We start from the raw sequence: 18,883 nt of genomic DNA, 5'->3' as shown, positions 1-18,883 counted from the left end.
ATTCGAAGAGGGTTCTGGGAGGATGAGTAAGGAGAAAAAGAAATGGCTGAAGGAAAGCATGGAGAAGTCGCATCTAATAATTACTATAAGTGAAACTTGTTAGAGATCCAGGAATGAGCTGTTATGTTTGCATACAAATACTAGACATATTAGAAACAAGGGAATTGAAATGGTTACATTGATTTTGTTCGCCCCAAAATTGTTGGAATAAGTGAGACATGGTTGGATGAAGATGACATCTTGACAGGAATAGAGATTGAAGAGTATGATGTATTTCATGAAGATAGAAAGATAAAAAGGGAGGTAGAGTGCTATTGATGATAGAAAAGAGAGGGAAATAGTGGTAATGGTTTTGAGGCAGTATAGTGTGAAATAGAGGTGAATAGAACGAATGTTGGATGTCGCTATAGACTTGGTAGTGACTGGGAAGTGTATAAGCAAATTAACCAAGCAAAGAGTGATCATTATGGGTGATTTTAATTATGTCAGTATAGATTGGAATCACGAGATACTAGTTGGAAGTAAAGAAAACAGGTTTCTGGAATTTTTGAGGGGTAACTACTTCAGGCAGTATGTAATAGAGGGCACAAGAGGATTGAGGGTCTTGGATTTGATCATCTCATCAGAGGATGTTATTATAAATGAGGTGTCAAATCTATGTCCAGTTGGTGAAAGTGTCCATGCAGTGATTATGTGGTTGTCAGCCATGTCAGGACTTCTGTGAGGAAAGGATGTATGTGGAACTACAAGGCTGGTGATTATGAGAAGTTCAGGAGACAGCTTGGAACTGTGGCATGGAATGAGGAGTTGGATGAAAAGGAGATCATGCTCTTTGGGTGACATTCAAGAACTTTCTAGTAGAAGCAATGTCTAAATGTATTCCAAAGGTCAGAAGATTAAATAAGGTAGGTGTGAAATGGATGAATGAAGAGATTAAGCATGCAACAGAGAAAAAAGGCATTATGGAGGCAACATAAGAGGAGTGATAATAATCATTTCCATGAGGAATACAAAGAACAGACAAGGAGGGTTTCTTGATTGGCAAGGGCAACAAAAGTTCAATATGAGCAGGTTAGCTAATGAAGCAAAAAAAAAAAAAATCCCAGGGAGTTCTTTCGATATGTAGCCAGAAAAAATAAGAATGGTTATGGTAGGATGACATTAATTGGAAAAAATGGTATAAGGACAACTGCTGCAGAGGACATAGTTGAGATATTTAATGAACCATTGATAAAGGTCTTTCATCCTTGTGAATATGACATCATAGAGAGTTTGAGAGCAGTGGATGATGAGGAAGAGACTGACTGTGAATGAGGAAGAGGTATATTTATGGGGAATTAAGCAAACTTGATATTAATAAGGCTGTGATACTTGATAATATATTACTTTGTATTTTGAAGGAATGTACCAGAAGTTGACATCTGCCTTGACGTATTTGTTTAATATGAGTCTTATATTGGGTCAAGTTCAAAAGGAGTGGAAGGAAGGCAAGATTGTACCACTTCATAAAGGAGGTGACAGAATTCAAGCATCAAATTATAGGCCAGTCTGTGTGTCAGGTGTTGTGATTAAAGTGTTGGAAAGACTGGTTAGAATCAGGATCCAGAATTGGGTTGACAACAGTGGTATTATCTTTGATGGACAGCACGGCTTTGCTAAAGGAAGATCATGTTTTAATCATCTTATTTTTATTACAGTAAGATGACAGCAGCATTGGATATGGGAGATGGCTACACAGTAGTGTACTTAGACTTTGCAAAGGCTTTTGAATATGTTAACTTATCATATGTTAATATTGCAAAGGCAATATTAACATATGATAAGTTAATATTCAAAAATTGGAGATTGGTTGTCTGATAGGTATGAACAAGTTGGGTTGGAGGAGCAATATTCCAGAAGAGGGAAGTCACTAGTGGTCTGCCTCAGGTTTTTTTTTTTTTATGGCCATTGCTATTTAACCTGTATGTTAATGATATTGGGGAAGATGGGGAATATACAGATGATTCAAAGTTGGGACAAACTATGAGCAATAGAGCAGATGTTCTGGCCTTACAAAAAGACTTGAATAGATTGAGTGAATGGGCATGGAAGTAGAGATACCAGTTCAATGTTGCAAAATGTAAAGGTTTACAATTTGGAAAACAAAGATGAAATGTGGAATTTTTTTACTCTTGGTGAGGATATATGTTGTTAGAGGCAGAGGAAATAAGAGTTCTTGGGGTGATGGTGGATAAGGATCTGAAATTTAGAGGACATATTGCCAAAATTCTGGGAATGATGTGGAGGACACTGAACTTGTATAAGTAAGGAGGTTCTGGTTCCATTGTATAAGGCTCTGTGCACAGATTTGGTCGCCTGGTTTTCAAAAGGATGAATATTTGTTGAGAGAGAAGAAATTTGAGACGATGCAATCTGCAGAATCTAGTGGATAGAAGGAAGAGGTGTTGTATGATAGAGACATACAAGTTAGTAACAAATTGTTATAGGATTAATGTTGAAGAGGTTTTTCATAAAATGGCAGGAGAACAAGAGGTCATCCCTTGAAGCTATATAAGGAGGGTGTGATCAATGGAGTGAAAAGCAAGTTTTTTGGCATAGTGAGTTGTGAATGATTGGAATGCATTGCCTGAGAGTGTGGTGTCTGCAGAGAATTTGAATGCATTTTAGGTGCGGTTATGATGAGCTGTGTGTATGACAAAAGCAACCTCCTAGATGAGTTGCTGACTCCATGGGGTCTTAGGATAATAATAACAAAAACTATTCAGAATGCTACAGTTAACTGTGTGTGTGTGTGTGTGTGTGTGTGTGTGTGTGTGTGTGTGTGTGTGTGTGTGTGCGCGCGCGCGCGCGTAGCTTAGCTTAGCGAGTGTAGGAGTGGCCTTCCAAGATGAGTTTATGAACCCCTGGAGGTATTATGTAAATGGAACATTATGTAGAGCAATATATAGCCTATACTAAGCTGCAAGTCATCATTTAGACTTAATGATGCACAGGAAAATTATCACCATTCTCATTCGTTCAGTGTGTTGGGTTGAGTGTTCTGTGGATTCTTTTCCCTCCATTGAGTTTTGTCCTCTGTTCAGTGTTCATTGTTGAACAGAGGACAAGCACATCAAAACTAATAATAGTGATCAACAACAAGTGCAAAGACAATTCATCCCTAATCGCGCATACATGCTTGACCAGATTTAACATTTGCACAAAGGGAACAAGGATGCCAGCTTCGAAGACAACTCGAAGAAAAACGTCAAAATGATGACAACAGTTGGATCATCGACTACAGACAAGTTAAATTGGTGCAAAAACCAAGTGATGCCACCATGGAGACCAGTATGCAGGCACAGCATAGGAAATGTGCAAGACCCTTGTGGGCAAACATATGTACAAAACCCTATATATCCACTTCACCAACATCTGTGGCCTAAACTCCAACCTTAATAGTGTCCACTTCCACCTTCAGTCTACCAAACCCCACCTACTCTTACTGGTAGAAACTCAAATCTCACCTCCCACCAGCACTATTTATCTCATCCTTCCAAACTACTCACTCTAACAACTTTTGTTCCAAGGGTGGTGTCTGTGCATACATCCACTCTGGCATACCTTGCCAGGGAGCACCCAACCTAGAATCACCCAACTTTGACCTTTTTTTTGGGTGAAAATATCCCTTTCCAACTCAGTCAAATTCATTTGCTGTCTCTATTGCTCCCCTAATGCAACCAACCATTCTGAGCTCTTTAATTTCCTCCTTAAAATTTGATTTTCCTCCAATCCCACTCCCAACAGCAAAATTATCCTCCTAGGAGATTTTAATATCCACAACAGCAGCTGGCTTTCCTCCTCCAGTTGTACAGATCTTGCAGGCAGAGATGCTGAAACATTTGCCATCACTAACGACCTTACACAACTTGTTCAAATGCCAACCAGAATACCACATAACCCAAACCACTCTCCCAAACACCCTAGATCTCTTCCTCACCAATGATCCCTCCAAATACACAGTGAAAGTAGTGAGCTTCCTGGGTAATTCTGACCACAATCTAGTGCTCATCTCCTCCCCCATGCAATAATGCTTACACATACACTCCCATACAAAAGTAGTTTGGCATTATAACAGTGCTAGGTGGAACAGCCTCTGCAACTTCTATGCCACATTCCCATGGTTGGACTATTGCTTCCGGCCTTCCAACCCAAACATATGCACCGAACTTATTACCAAAGTAATCCTCATAGGCATGGAAACATATATTTCACATACTACTCTGAACTGCCATTTCCTAACTAAACTGGTTCTCCAAAAGATGTGCCAAGGCTGTACAGATGAAACACCAGACATACCATAACTGGTTGAAATCAAGAATCCCACCCTCCTTTAGAGTTTATACCAAATCACCCAAAATAGATGCAAAAAAACAACGAATGCTTCCAAAACAGAGTTCGAAAGAGCAAAAAGCAGGAAACTAGCAGCTGTCCAAACGGCAACCGAGCCTCTTGGTCTCTTGCCAGAGCAATTGGCCTTAACTTCTGCCCAACACTATTCCCACCCTTATCATACCCAGATGGCTTTATTGCATCATCCCCCACTGAAAAAGCCAATCTTCTGGTTTCACATTTTGCCTCCAATGCATGCATAACTGGCGATGGTAAATGTCCCACAACCATTCCAGACACACAACATACAATGCCCCCTATATCATTTTGCCAAGATGAGATCAGAAAAATACTGTCCAAATTATACACAAAAAAGTCTCTTGGCCCTGATGGCATTCCCCCAATTGTCCTGAGCGTTTGCGCACCAGAACCGACTCCTATCCTATGTCGCCTATATATACTCTCTTACTCCACTGGAAATTGGCCTATATTCAACCCATTTCCAAGAAGGGTGACAAGTCACTGCCATCCAACTACTGCCACATCTCGCGTACCTCAGTTCTGTCTAAAGTAATGAAAAAATCATCAATTCCCAACTCCTACACTACATTGACGACACCCACCTAATAAACGACTACCAGTATGGATTCCATTGCTGCCGATCAACAGGAGATCTGCTCACGTATGTCACCCATCTCTGGACAAATGCCATGGAGAAGTTTAGCAAATCTCAAGCAGTTGCATTTGATATCTCCAAAGCCTTTGACCAGGTCTGGCACAAAGGCTTACTAAGCAAATTACTATCATTTGGTCTGACCTAGGACTTCTGTAGTTGGATTGGGACTTCTGTAGTTGGATTGCCAACTTTCTGTCTGGACACACAGTGTGTGATGGTGGATGGCTCCCTATCCTCTCACCATTCAACTAATGCTGGAGTTCCACAAGGTTCTGTACTCTCACCAACCCTTTTCCTGCTATATATCAGTGACCTGCTTCAGTTGACTTCCAGCCAATACACAGTTTTGCAGACAACAGCACATTACACTCCTCCCTTACATTTGATGAACCTTACCCTACACAACTACTCACCTCAACCTACAGGACATCAACCACCCTCAATTCTGATCTCCAAGCCATCCTACAATGCGGTTCGAATAACCTCATCAATTTCAATGCTAATAAAACCCAGTTCTGTTCTATTTCCCTTATAAAAAAAACCATTTTTTCCCAGTATTCTTTTTGATGATACACACATTTAAAGACAGTTTGAGATCTCGCTTCTTGGAGTTACCCTCACATCAAACCTTGCTGGCATAAACACATCACAGCCATTGCATCCTCAGCTTCTAAAAAACTAGGATTTCTCTTTCGCTCAAGACGTTACTTCACCCCTGAATAGCTGTTAACATTATAGAAATCACAAATCCGCCCAGCAATTGAATAGGGTGGGACCCCAAAAGCTCTCTCAAAATGCTTGACTCAATACAGAGGCGAGCAATTAGACTTATTAATGACCCATCTCTTACCCCCCCCCCCCCACTTTCACACAGAAGTTTGGTTTTTGCAATATGTATATTCTACAAATATTTCCATGGGAAATGCTCATCTGAAATAACATCAATAATTCCTCCACTCAGTACTAAGCTCATTGGAACACGTGCCCCTGCTGTTCAACACCCCTTCACAGTACATAGAAACAAACAGAACAAGCTTCTTTTCCTCCTCCTCCATCTCTGCAACTGCTGCACTGTGGAACAGTTCCCCCCCCCCGCTTTGTTTCCCAAGGAATACAATTTACAGTCATTTTAATCAAATGTAAACAAGTTCCTCCTTTCGCAACCCACTACCCATACACGGTACTAATGCACTAAAGGTTGATCAACCAACTTCTTGTGTATGGGTACAACATAAAAAAAAATCTTGTATATTTTTTTATCTTGAAAGGTTGTCTGATATGGCATTAGTCAGTAGAACACAAAGTATATGAACATGTTGATTATGACAATATAATTAGTGAGTTTGCTGAAATGAAGGCAAGAAAATAAATTTATGGAATAAATATAATAATTTATGAATTATGTATATCTATTTTATTATTCATTCAAATATCACCAACATAATTAACAGAACACTAAGACATGCACAGTAATAATTTAATTCAGCTGTCTGGTATTTTTGCTGACTTTCATTCATAAAAAAAATACCTTTACCCCTATTTTTCAATTTTGCTATTATGAAAAATATTTGTCAAGGTAGGAATATAGAACATTTCCTTTAGCTGTTTGTAAGCTTGGCTTATAACTTTTACATGTCTAGACATATAATATATGGGCCTCCATTTGTACTCTTGCCCTAAGCCCTGCAAATGTTAGTGGAAGGCCTGGCCATAAAAAAAATCATAAAAAATAAGATAAACATTAGGAGATCAGATAGAATGGACAGAACAATACATAAATTCAATATTAAGCAACATTAAAACAACCCACAAAATTAAAAAGCATACTCATCTCATCTAAAGATTCCTTTCCTTACCTTGCTTACCCAGGAGTATACAAAATTCACTGCACTTGCAACTTACCTTACATAGTGGAAAAACAAGACACATAATCCCAATGTGAAAAAAAAGGTGAATACAAATGACATATTAAACAGAAGAGAGCAGTCAAAAACCCCAAAACAAAAGTAATATGTGCTAAATACCCATTGGTATTTAGTATATAAATGGGTATGTACTAAATACCCATTACTTTGTAGCAATGACATCATAGCCTTATGCTGAATAGGCCAATAGTGATAAATTTAAGAAGAAAACTAGCTTGAGATCAGTTAACAAAGTATTGTTGAGAAATAGAGCAAAAGAAAGGCAGGAAATTGTACACTGATGGCATAACACATAAGAAACATGAAAACCAGAAGAGTATGAAATTATAAAAATGAAAATCCGGAATTAATGTTTAAATTTTGAAATGTTATGATAAGGGTCAATTACTTAAGGATCAAAGCTGGATAACTTGGAAGAGATTTTCACATACTACTCTATTAAGGAATACAGAGAACTAACCAGGGCTCCTTGACCTAATGTCCAATCCTCACCTTCTCATAATACACTCTGTCAGTAGGTATCCTTGGATACTTGACGAATGAAGATAGGCTGATAAATATATTCTTATTGGCTTAAGAAACAGAAAATTACAGTACAACATGATAGAATTTCATGCTGACTAGGGGTCACCTAGTCATCAATGGAAAAGAAATGCAACTAGGAGAAGAATTAGATAAGTATTGAATTGACATAATAGATGTTATCAAAATAAAGAAAACAAAAAAGATGGGATTCTTCTAAGCAAGCAACAAATACAAGGCAGTATATTGAAGCAGTAATGATTATGGGAAAAGGAGCATTTAACAATAAATGCAACGATAATCTTGAATGGCAGGCTATAGAGTGATGACGGCAAATATCACAATAGATAATTGGACAATCAGACTTATTTATGCCTAGGGTTCCACAGAAAATTTTACTAAGGAAGAAGTGAAGGAATTTTTTGAGTCATTAGAGAAAACAGCTGATATAAAGAAAAAGAAAAATATATTTATTATTGAAGATCTAAACATAAAAGTAGGCAGTGATTATCAGACAAAGAAATATTTTGGGAAAATTTAGAGAAAGAGCAAAGTTAATGTAATTGCTGGATTTCTGTTCAGGGCATGGATTAGTCATTACTATCACCCTGCTCCAACATAAAGATGTGCATGAATTTTCATTGAAAAAAGATGCAAGAAATAAGTCCCATTTACTGTACTATTGTTGAAAGTGATATTTTCACACTGGTTTAGTACTCACCAGTGTATAAAGGATTTGAAATACTTATCCTTGAGTAGGATAAAATTGAATGTCATATTGAAAAGAAAAGTGTAAGTTTTAAAAAGAATCAAAGTCAAGCAGCTTTCAGCAGTGAATATTAAGATATTCACTGTGACAATTGTGACAATACTGTAGACTCAAATAAAAATTAAAGTTTAGTTTCAAAATAATAACCAAACTAAGCTTAAAAACTCAGTAGAAATCAGTAGTGGAGTTGTCTACAAGAATAGAAAAAAAATTCAAAACTCTATGATGGACTTTTCTTGATTGCCTCTGTAAAGAGGCAATCAAGAAAAAGAAGAAAGCATATTGGATGTTCCTGACAAGTAAGTTAGCATATGCTTTGAGAGAATAGATAAAAATGTAAGAAAGCAAAGAACTTTTTAAAAGTAGCTTCACAAAATTCATGGGAAGACTTTGGTAAGAACATAGAAATAAATATCAGGAAGGTGGTAAAATATTCTGGAGGAAATTGGGCAAAAAAAATGGAGAAAAATGTATAGTTAAAGGAATCAGATGAGAAAGGTGATATAAAGACTGAAGATAAAGTATATTCTAAATTAATTACTTCAAAAGATTGCTAAATGAAACAAGCAGTGACTGCATGATAATAGGAAACACTCATCAGAAGTGCATATCAATATCTGATGTAGAAAAACCATCAAAAACCTGAAATATGGAAAGGCAGGTGAAGTAAATGATATTCGACCAGAAATGCTGCAATATGAAGGAATCAGTTTTACATTGGCTATACTGCATATTCAGAAGACTTGTCAGAGGGATCAGAGTAGAGAGAAATTTCTCTGCTCAGTGTTTTGATAAGATTTATGCCATCATACTTGAGGAAGCTAAGAAAAATTGCAGAAGGGAAACTTGGAGGATAAGCTGGATTTAGGCCAAATAAGTTGTCAGTATCCGATTTTTGCTTTCATACACAAGGATACATATTATCTCCACTGTTATTCATCAGTGATATTGATTACATTATGAGGGAAAGTGTCACTAAACCTGATATTAAAATTGGAGATATTAATCTCAGTGCTTCAGGATTCCCTGACTAAATTGAATAACTGCTTTAATAAATTTGGTATGAAAATCAGCAATAAAAAAACAGACTGTGAACCCACAGGAAGACCAAGATCTAGGGGAATTGATACAATAAATAGTGCCTTAGAAGTGTGAAATATAAAATGTGACAATATTGTAGTCCTAACAGATTAATCTGGAGGAAAATTTTGATAGGAAGATAGTAATGATCTATCCTTTTTGTGTAGTTCTGTTATATTGCTGTACATATCCTGAGGATACACATCAAGTATTTGATGGTGAATGTTATGATACCTTAATGTCACTTATAGAAATCTTCATAATGAACTAAAGATGGCAAACTGTACCATTAGAATCAAACGCAACCTTGAAAACTTCAGCAGTCAGGTAACTTTATAAATGGTCACCTTCAGTTACAAAGAGGAAGAGATGTATGATGAACAGCTATCCTATATTAGTTATCCTAAGTGAAGGGAAAAATTAATTGGCACAGCTGACTTGTTCACAACAGTTGTGCCAACATCTGCCCTTAGGCTGGCTAATGGGTTAACTGTTCATTACTTTGTTGAACTTCTTGAGTTCACCATAACATATAGATTTTTTCGATCCTTGCAAAGAAGTTAACCACATGCTTCCCTTTATTTTTTACATACGTCTCTTTATTTTCCTTTTTTGGTCGTTAATATTCTTACTCATACCTCTCTTTTCTTAACTTTTCTTTGCTTCACCACTTGCAAAACACTTTTCTAGTCATTCTAGCTCAGCTCATTTGAAAGCTAATTTTTTTTTTTAAATATCTTTTTTTATAATTATACCTATTGTATAGGTCATGACCGAGGAGTGAATTGGGCTGCTTTTCATCCTACAATGCCTCTTATAGTGTCAGGAGCAGATGATAAGCAGATTAAGTTATGGAGGATGAATGACTCTAAAGCTTGGGAAGTAGATACTTGTCGTGGACATTATAATAATGTTTCTTGTGTTATCTTTCACCCAAGGTAAATAATTTTTAGGAGTTTTTTGTTACAATACAAGTACCTTTTAGCATTATTTTGCCTGTTTGTACATTTATACTATTCTAGTTAAGCAAATTTTGATGAAATTTGGTTTTACTTGTCTATACTAAAATTTGATAAGATGTATCTGTGGAAGGTTTGGTTATTATTAGTTTATTAATACTGTCATCAATTGACCAATTGTAAAAATAGGCTGCAAGTGATATTCAAATTTCTATAAAAAAAAGTTTAGACTGAACTCTCAGTCTAAACTTCCTCAGTTATTAAGTGAATTGAATCTTCACATTTTGTATAAAAAAATAAAAAAGTTTAATAATACTAAGATACATTAAAAGAAATATATGATATCCTGAAATTTAACAACAGAAAATTGTTTTAAAATCTAAACAGATAATTAAACAAATCACATCTATTATTATTATAATTATTAAGAGAGACCTTCAGGGAGTCAGGAACTCATCAAGGGACGCCATATTATTTGCACCAGCTGTCATACCTGTCCTTGAATTCATTCACTCTACTTGCACACACAACATCCAACAGTAATCCATTCCAATCATGTACTACTCTATGAGAGAAAAATCTAGCCTTAACCCCCTTCTTGACAGCATTCATTCTCAACTTTCATAGATGCCCTTTCATCCTTTTCCGATCCTCCATAAAATGAAAACTTCCAGCTACCGAAATTCTATATAATCTTTTCAGACAGTTTGTAAAGTCTCAGTCACATCATCCCTCTTTCTCATCACCAAATAACTGTATGTCACATGTCAAATCCTGCCCAATGTCATTAATGTACAGATTGAATAACAATGGACCAAGGACTGATCCTTGAGGCACACCACTGGTTATCTTGAATCTTGCAGATTCACCTCTCCCCCATATACCACTTTTTGATATCTGTCAGTCAGCCATCCTCTTATCCATGCCAATAGTTTATAATCCAATCCCATATTTTCCAACAGTATTCCATGCTGTATTCTCTTGGAAAGCTTTAGCAAAATCCAAAAGTATCATGGTGTATTCATTCCCCACTGTCCAACTCAGTGGAAACATTATTATAGAATGTGAGCAAGTTGCTAAAACATGACCATCCCTTAGTAATCCCATGCTGTTCATTGCAAAGCAGATTCTCTGTCAACCCATTTCTGCATATGAGCCATAACCAACCTTTCCAAAACCTTCACCACTGCCCCTGAGATACTGATCGGTCAATAGTTGGATACATTGATCTTTGCATAACCCTTGTGCAATGGGATTACCATACATTTTTTCCACTCCTGTGGGATCATCCCTGTTCTGAGACTCAAATTATATGGCCTGGTCAAGGGAATAGCCAGTTCAGCTGAACACTCTTTTAACATCCATATTAATATTCCATCAGTTCCTATTGCAGAATTCTTATTCAGTTTATGCAACAGCTTGAGTACTTCCTCATACAGTGAAATAGCGATGAGTTCAGTGTTGCATATACTAGGTTGAAAATGGCTGCTCGTTAGTTGAACAATCACTTCTGCATCAGTCATCCACATACCATCTGCATTCAGTAGAGTTATTCTTTCAAATTCATTCTTTCTTTTACTTGCAGCATAATGATAGCATTCTTTTGGGTTGTCTTTAACTTCAGAGCCAGTTTCTTTTCATAACCGGACTTAGCTTTCCATACAACACTTGTGATTCTTCTGGTCTGCTGCTTGTAGTTATTATAACTGACATCATCCTTATGCACATGATATTCCTTCCACATCATCTTTTTCTTATGAATTTCTTGCTTAATTAGATTACACATTCATTTCACTCCTATTCTATTTATTCTTCAAACTCTAGGGATACGTTCTCATATTGCATCATTTAAGTGTTTTTGCACCGTCGATATTCTTCCCATCCAATAACTGATACCATGGCACAGAACCCATCATACAACACTATCTGAGCCCAAAATATGCCAGCTAATAATAATCTTTCTCTCCAACTTTTCTCTCTTCAGCTGCACTTCAAATAAAAGTTGAACAAAACAGATTTTTATCTCTTCAGCAGAAGTGGTCTTTTCCTGGAAACTACTTTTCTCTTGTAGCTTCTATTTTCATAGTAAAATATACAGAAAGTTCAGCCTTGGATAATTAAAAACCTGACTTTTGATCATTGTCCAACATTCTTCCTTTAATGCCTTCTAGAAAATTTACATAAAATAACCCTTCTTCTTTCTCCTTCTAGATCCCCCCCCTCCTTCCTATACTAAAGATTTCCAAGAAAGATGATCAAAAACTTGAAATTCCACTTGCTGTACTCTTTTCCAAAACTGCTTTTAAATTGTTACTGTTCAAATGGAACATTTAATGTATGATAAACATTTCTCTTTCTATAGGAGAAATTTCATTTATGAAGTTCCAAAAGTTCCTTTAATTTCTTTCACAACTGTTATTCCAGTTACCTTTTGTAATGCAACGCCTAAAATCTTTTCAAAATTTTTTTATGGAAGATCTGCTAATGGGAATTTTTTTAACTTGTTCCAAATATTCTTTATTATCTTTTCATATCTGTATCTCTCTCACACAGCTCTCTTCAGCTGGTTACTAATTAGCATATTCTTTCCACTTGCACATTCTCCAGTTCTGCTTCATTCATGAATTGAGGGAAGCTGCTCCCCAATTACTTAGTATACTCATGGTGCTTTGCTTGAAAGTGGTAAGATTTTACGCTTTGAGAGAATTAAGTAAATCTTTTTAGCTTATATATTTTAAACATAGCTGAAACATTACATTATAATTCTTATCTTGAATACACTAAACTTCAAATGAATCTTCTACTATATTCATTAAAAATTAATGCAGCATGTAAACATAAATTTGTAAACAATGCACAACTATATATACATATAAAAACAAGCAATCAATTGTGCAGTTCTCATAATATAAATGCACTAACAACAGAAACGTGTAATTTGAAGCAGAAGATTTAAGTTTACATTAAATAAAACTGCTGTAGAACAAATTAAAGAAGAAAATTTATAACCAGCTAGAGTTTTAATATCAAAAGTGTGTTGGTAATTAGTTTTGAAGATTCCACATAAATATAATTATGTTTGGTTTTACACTGTCACAAACATACAATGATCTCTGTTATCCATTCTTCAAATGGAACAAACTTTCAAGTAACCGACCCTTCAATGGATTGGTGTGGCAACCTTCTGGTACAGTACCACTTGTTCCTTCAATTGTCCAACCGTTCAGTTATCCAGCTGTTGTCTGATAATTGAGGGATTACTGTATATGAAATTGTAAATCTTGCTTTGCATTGAAATTTTACTCATATAAGTTAATTATATTTCATTTGTTTGCACCAGTGTAGCTACTTCCATTGTTAGTGAATTTAGCATATGTATAGACAAAGGCCAGATGTAAATTAAAATTATGTTTCATTAACTGAACTATTTACTTGTATGAAATAATTCTTAAAGAACCATGCAGAAATAGATAGTGAAATTGTATATATCTTGTGTGTGTGAGATCGTGTGAAATTTTGTAGTCTTCTGTAGTTGCACATTGCTATTGTTGGATCGTACATCCTGGCTCTGAATCTGCCATCTTGTTAGAACGTAGTTCTTATTTAAATTATCTGTTTTTTATTATCTTAATTAATTGTTGGTTGATTACTAATCCAAATATAGAGAAATTTATATTATCCTGCACCACCCTATATTCAGATTAGTCTATATAATATAGTGGAATCAATCATCAACTAACTTTAGCAATCTCACTTTTCTACAGGCCGAGTTTAAAATAAATATTTAAGGCTTCCGCAAGGTCCGATAAACTTTATGAGCGGTGCAATGAAGAAAAATCAAGCAAACAGCAAATTGAATCCAATAAAATAAACACTTAATACAGGGTTATAGAACAAGTACATTTAAGTAAAACTTTAAAAACAAGAAAATGCAAATCAGCTTAGTCTAAATACTCATAACAAACGTAAAACATTAGGCATCGCACATTCAGCTGTCAATACTATATTCATCCGAATAATTGAAGATAGTCCACACAGTTCAATGTCACAGAATCTCACAGTAATTATTCTTAAAGTAGAATTTTCTAATTCTCTCTTAGTCAACTAACACTTAATTTAATTATGAGGCAGTTATCACTTCAAGTGGGAAACACTTTAAAGCTCCATACTTCGACTATTTTTAGTAGAACGCCACAGCAGTTAATGTGAAGATATATCAGGCGGAGCTCACTCTTATATCTTCACACTGAAATATAAAAAAAATGGACTACTCTTACTGGGTTACATCTTTTACACATTGGATTCACTATAGGCACACTTAAAACTGTAGTTAACTATCACTCTGAAGCAACACTATTCAAAAGAAATCTTCACTATAATAACTGAAATGTTAAACACAGAGCTTCATAAGTCACGATGCACTCGTATTGGGTAATCTACTTATTCCATATTTATTACTATGCATTAAATTCAGCCTTGCACTGTTCTTCTTCAAAACAACTGGAATTCATCGTAATTTTAGAATTCCGTAGAAATATTCCGAATTGCCTATTAATTTCCTGGTCCTTTCATAATCTATTTACGGCATTTCCAAATCCCCATTACTGCCACCCCTTACTTCACTCCTTGCTGTCCATAAGCTTTTTCTTCTGTTCACCTTCCTTCTCCAATTAAATACGTTCATTCTTCCCACCCAAAATCTGGTTCTAGCTAGTTCAGCTTATATCAACTTCTTCTCTCTTCGAATACCGTAGCTCACGCTCCACGCATGTGCTATCTAAAATTAACTCTGTTTCCTTGACAACAGCTAATCAAATCCAATCAGCAGAATTACATAAAATTACTTTCTCTTTCAGTAATGAGAAATAAAAAAAATATCATAGTTCACATAGGGTACATTAAACTTACATATATACATTCTCTTTCAGAAATACAAATAAAGAAATAATCCATAGTTCATATAAATCACATTCAATCATAATAAACACAAATTCTATAATATACATGCACAGCTTCTTATAATATTAATATATAATAAAGTAAATTAAAAGAATAATATTTTTATACAGATCCTTTTTATTACTATTACATTACTTAAGATTATATTATTAAATAATAATAAACAAAATTCAAGGCAATTATATGAATAACACACTATAAGCAAGAGACAAACAATAAATAATATTTACAAGTCTTGCCTTTGACATGGAGGATTATGTTGGATTCTGAAAGAAGTATTAACAATTTTCATTTCTCTTCATTTAGAATCAACACTATACCATGCTTTCGCTATGAGCTGTTGGTAAGCATGTTATGACTTATATTTCATTTTTGTATTATTATTATTATCTGAGACTTCGAGAGAGGCTATAAATCACCCAAACCAGCTGTCATACCTTCCCTTAAATTCATTCACACTAGATGCACTCACTACCCTAAAGGCAAACTATTTCACTCGCTTGCTTCTCTTTGGGAGAAAAACCTAGCTTTTATCCCTTTCTTGACTGCAAACAAATTTAACTTACATGGATGGATGCCTTGTCTTCTCTCCCCATTCAAAAGTTTCTAGACCTCTATCGTATCACCCCTCTTTCTCCTGTTAACCAGAGTCTGCAATCCACATGCTCACAATCTGGCCTCATCATCTAAATCCCATAACCCAGATATAATCTTTGTAAATTTTCTTTGAACCCTTTCTACTTCTTTATCCTCTTGGAACCAGGGAGACCAAATCTGCACACAGTAATCCAGGTGGGATCTTATCAAAGCCTTATAAAGAGGCAAAAGGAACTTCCTTATCCTTATGTGTCAAGATTCGCTTCAACATCACAATTATCCTCTGAATTGTATTTGCAACTTTTGCTATGTGACCTTTAAACTTCAAATTCCTATTCACCAGTATGCCAAGATCCCTTGCCTCCTCAGTTTCTTGTAGCATAATCCTGCTAATATGCTGCTGGAACTCTAATCATGCCAAAGTGCATAACTTTACACTTACTAACATTAAACTGACAACCAGTGCTGAATATCAGTAGCATTCCTGATTGCCCTGCCTATCTTCTCATCATCGGCAAGCAATTGCACATCTGATGTTAGACCCTGCATGATGTCAGTATTGTACAAATTGAACAATAATGGCCCAAGGACTGAACCCTGAGGTCACCTTAAATCACACTCACTGTATACCACTTTTTGATATCTGTCAACCATCCCCTGATCCAAGTCAAGAGTTTATATTCCAATCCCATATTCATCAGTTTATGCAACAGCCTTTCATGTGACATCCTATCAAATGCCTTAGAAAAATCCAACATTATCATAGTGTATCCATTCTCTTTATCCAACTCAGTCGTAACATTGTTATAAAATATGAGCATATCACTAAAACTTAACTTTCCTTTAGTAAACCCATGCTGCTTCTTGTAGAGTATAGCTTGTTTGTCTACCCAATTTGTATACAAGTTCTTACCAACTTATCTTAAATCTTCACTACCACACCAGAGATACTGATAGGTCAGTAGTTAGACACATCAGTTTTTACACCACCCTTCTACAATGGAATTGTCATACATTTCTTCCATTTCTGTGGTATCATTTCTGAGCTGAGACTCAAGTTATACAAGCATATCCTTTAGCTAATGGACTAATATTCCATCTGTTCCTATGCTTCAACCTCATTTTCAAGAACCACTAACTCTTCATCCAATGTAGCAGTAGCACTGTGCAAAGTGAGCTCTCATTAATTGAACAATCTCATTATTTTCCGACACTCAAGTACCATCTATATTCAATAAAGTTATTCTTTCACATTAATTCTTTCTTTTGCTTGCAGCATAGTGATAAAATTCTTTTGGATCGCCTTTAGCCTGCATGGCCAATTTCTTTTCATATTCTGATTTAGCTTTTCGCACAATACTCGTTACTTTTCTGGCCTGAGCTTTATATATTTCATAACTCCTCTTACTCTTATTCTCACGATATTCTTTTCACATCATCATCTTCTTCTTGATTATATTAGGAAAGAACTTGACATTGTCAGCATCCAGGAATGCGTTAGCAGAGCTAATCTCAGGTGGTATGGTCACTTAAACAGAATGGGCGAGGAAAGATTAGCAAAACAAGTGTTCTCTGCCAAGTTGGCAGGAAAACGACCCAGAGGAAGACCAAGATATAGGTGGATTGATACAGTACAACGTGCCTTAGACGATAGAAATATAAGATCTGGTAATGTTGGAGTCTTGACAAGTAACAGACTGATTTGGAGAAAATTTGTAGATAGGAAGTTAATAATGATGTAAATTTTTCATGTAGTACTATCATATCCTGTGCACCCCTTGAGGGTACATGTCAGGAATTTGATGATGATCTTCTTCTTGTGGATCTCTTGCTTAATAGGGTTGCACATTCATTTCACTCCCAACCTATTTATTCTTCGAACACTAGGGATACATTTAGCCACATCATTAATCGTTTTCAAAGATTTACATGCATTGCTGACATTTTTCCCATTCAATTACTGACACCATGGGACCATAGATAGTATTCGCCTAAGTTGATCATAATTTCCAGCATTGTAGTTCAGCATGTAACCTGTTTTAATCAGAGCATCAATACAATTAGATACTTCCCAGGAAAGCACAGCATGATCACTGTCACCAATTGGAGGTAAAATAGCCATATTCTTAACAGAGACCCCTTCTGATGTTTTGAGCAAATCCAACATTCTTTGATCTCAAGTTCCTTCTTTCACATGCTGCTTGAGAAAGTTGTCTCGCAACAATTCAATAAATTCCTCTTCTTTCTAATTGTGAGATTTCTCTTCTACCCAATCAATGTTTGGAAAATTAGTCATCCATGATGACCATTCGTTTGGTACCTTTAAGGCTGAATTGGCAATGCATTTCTTTGTTCCCTGCAATTGAACCATCAGGTCTGTAGCAACACCCCACCACATATTTCATTCTGAGTGGTGGTAGACAGAGAGTTAAATTTTAGAGGACATATTGCTGAGATTGCTAAGGTAGCCCATAAGATTACTGGGCTATTGAAGAACACATTAACAACTACAGATAAAGAAGTTGCTGTTCCCTTTATAAGGCCTTGATACGTACACATCTGAATTACTGTACTCAAGTCTGGTCTCCTGGGTTTCTTGGAGATGTGAAAGCAGAGGAGAAGATTCGGAGGTGAGTTACCAAGATGGTGAGTGGTTTGTGGAATGTTCCTCATGAATATAGGTTGAGAGTGTGTGGATTGCAGAAGTTGGTTGACAGGAAAAAAAGAGGGAATATGATAGAAACATCACTATTCATCTGCCTTCTCCTGGATTCTGCTCCTCTATATATCACTTCTTGGTATCTGTCCACCAGCCACCCTTGTATCCAAATAACCAGCTTCATATCCATCCCCATTTGTTTTAATTTGTGTAACAAAGATTCGTGTGGTATCTGTGAGTTACCTTTGGAAAATCCAGCAGTATCAATGTAGCCATTATCTTTATTTGACTCAGCCTTCATTCTGTTATAAAGTTAGTAATGCTTATTAATGATAGTTAAAGTTAAAAGAAAGCCTTCTTCCATCC

The 18,883-nt window shown here is 35.9% G+C and overlaps 1 protein-coding gene across 1 annotated transcript in view; it reads left to right on the top strand.

Moving 5' to 3' along the window:
• The window catches only part of alphaCOP (coatomer subunit alpha), a 190,318-nt gene that overhangs the window by 30,053 nt on the left and 141,382 nt on the right, over positions 1–18,883 (top strand). Inside the window, exon 3 of the mRNA XM_090414738.1 lies at positions 10,110–10,281. Within this exon, the coding sequence (XP_090270864.1) occupies positions 10,110–10,281 (172 nt within the window). The remainder of the gene's footprint in view (positions 1–10,109; positions 10,282–18,883) is intronic.

This window comes from Typopeltis vanoorti, chromosome 25 (assembly GCF_054136105.1).
Source record: "Typopeltis vanoorti isolate ZY-2024b chromosome 25, IOZ_Tvanoo_1.0, whole genome shotgun sequence".
Lineage (NCBI taxonomy): Eukaryota > Metazoa > Arthropoda > Arachnida > Uropygi > Thelyphonidae > Typopeltis > Typopeltis vanoorti.
Note: the sequence above shows the minus strand (reverse complement) of the source record. Positions and strands in the feature narration are given on the sequence as shown.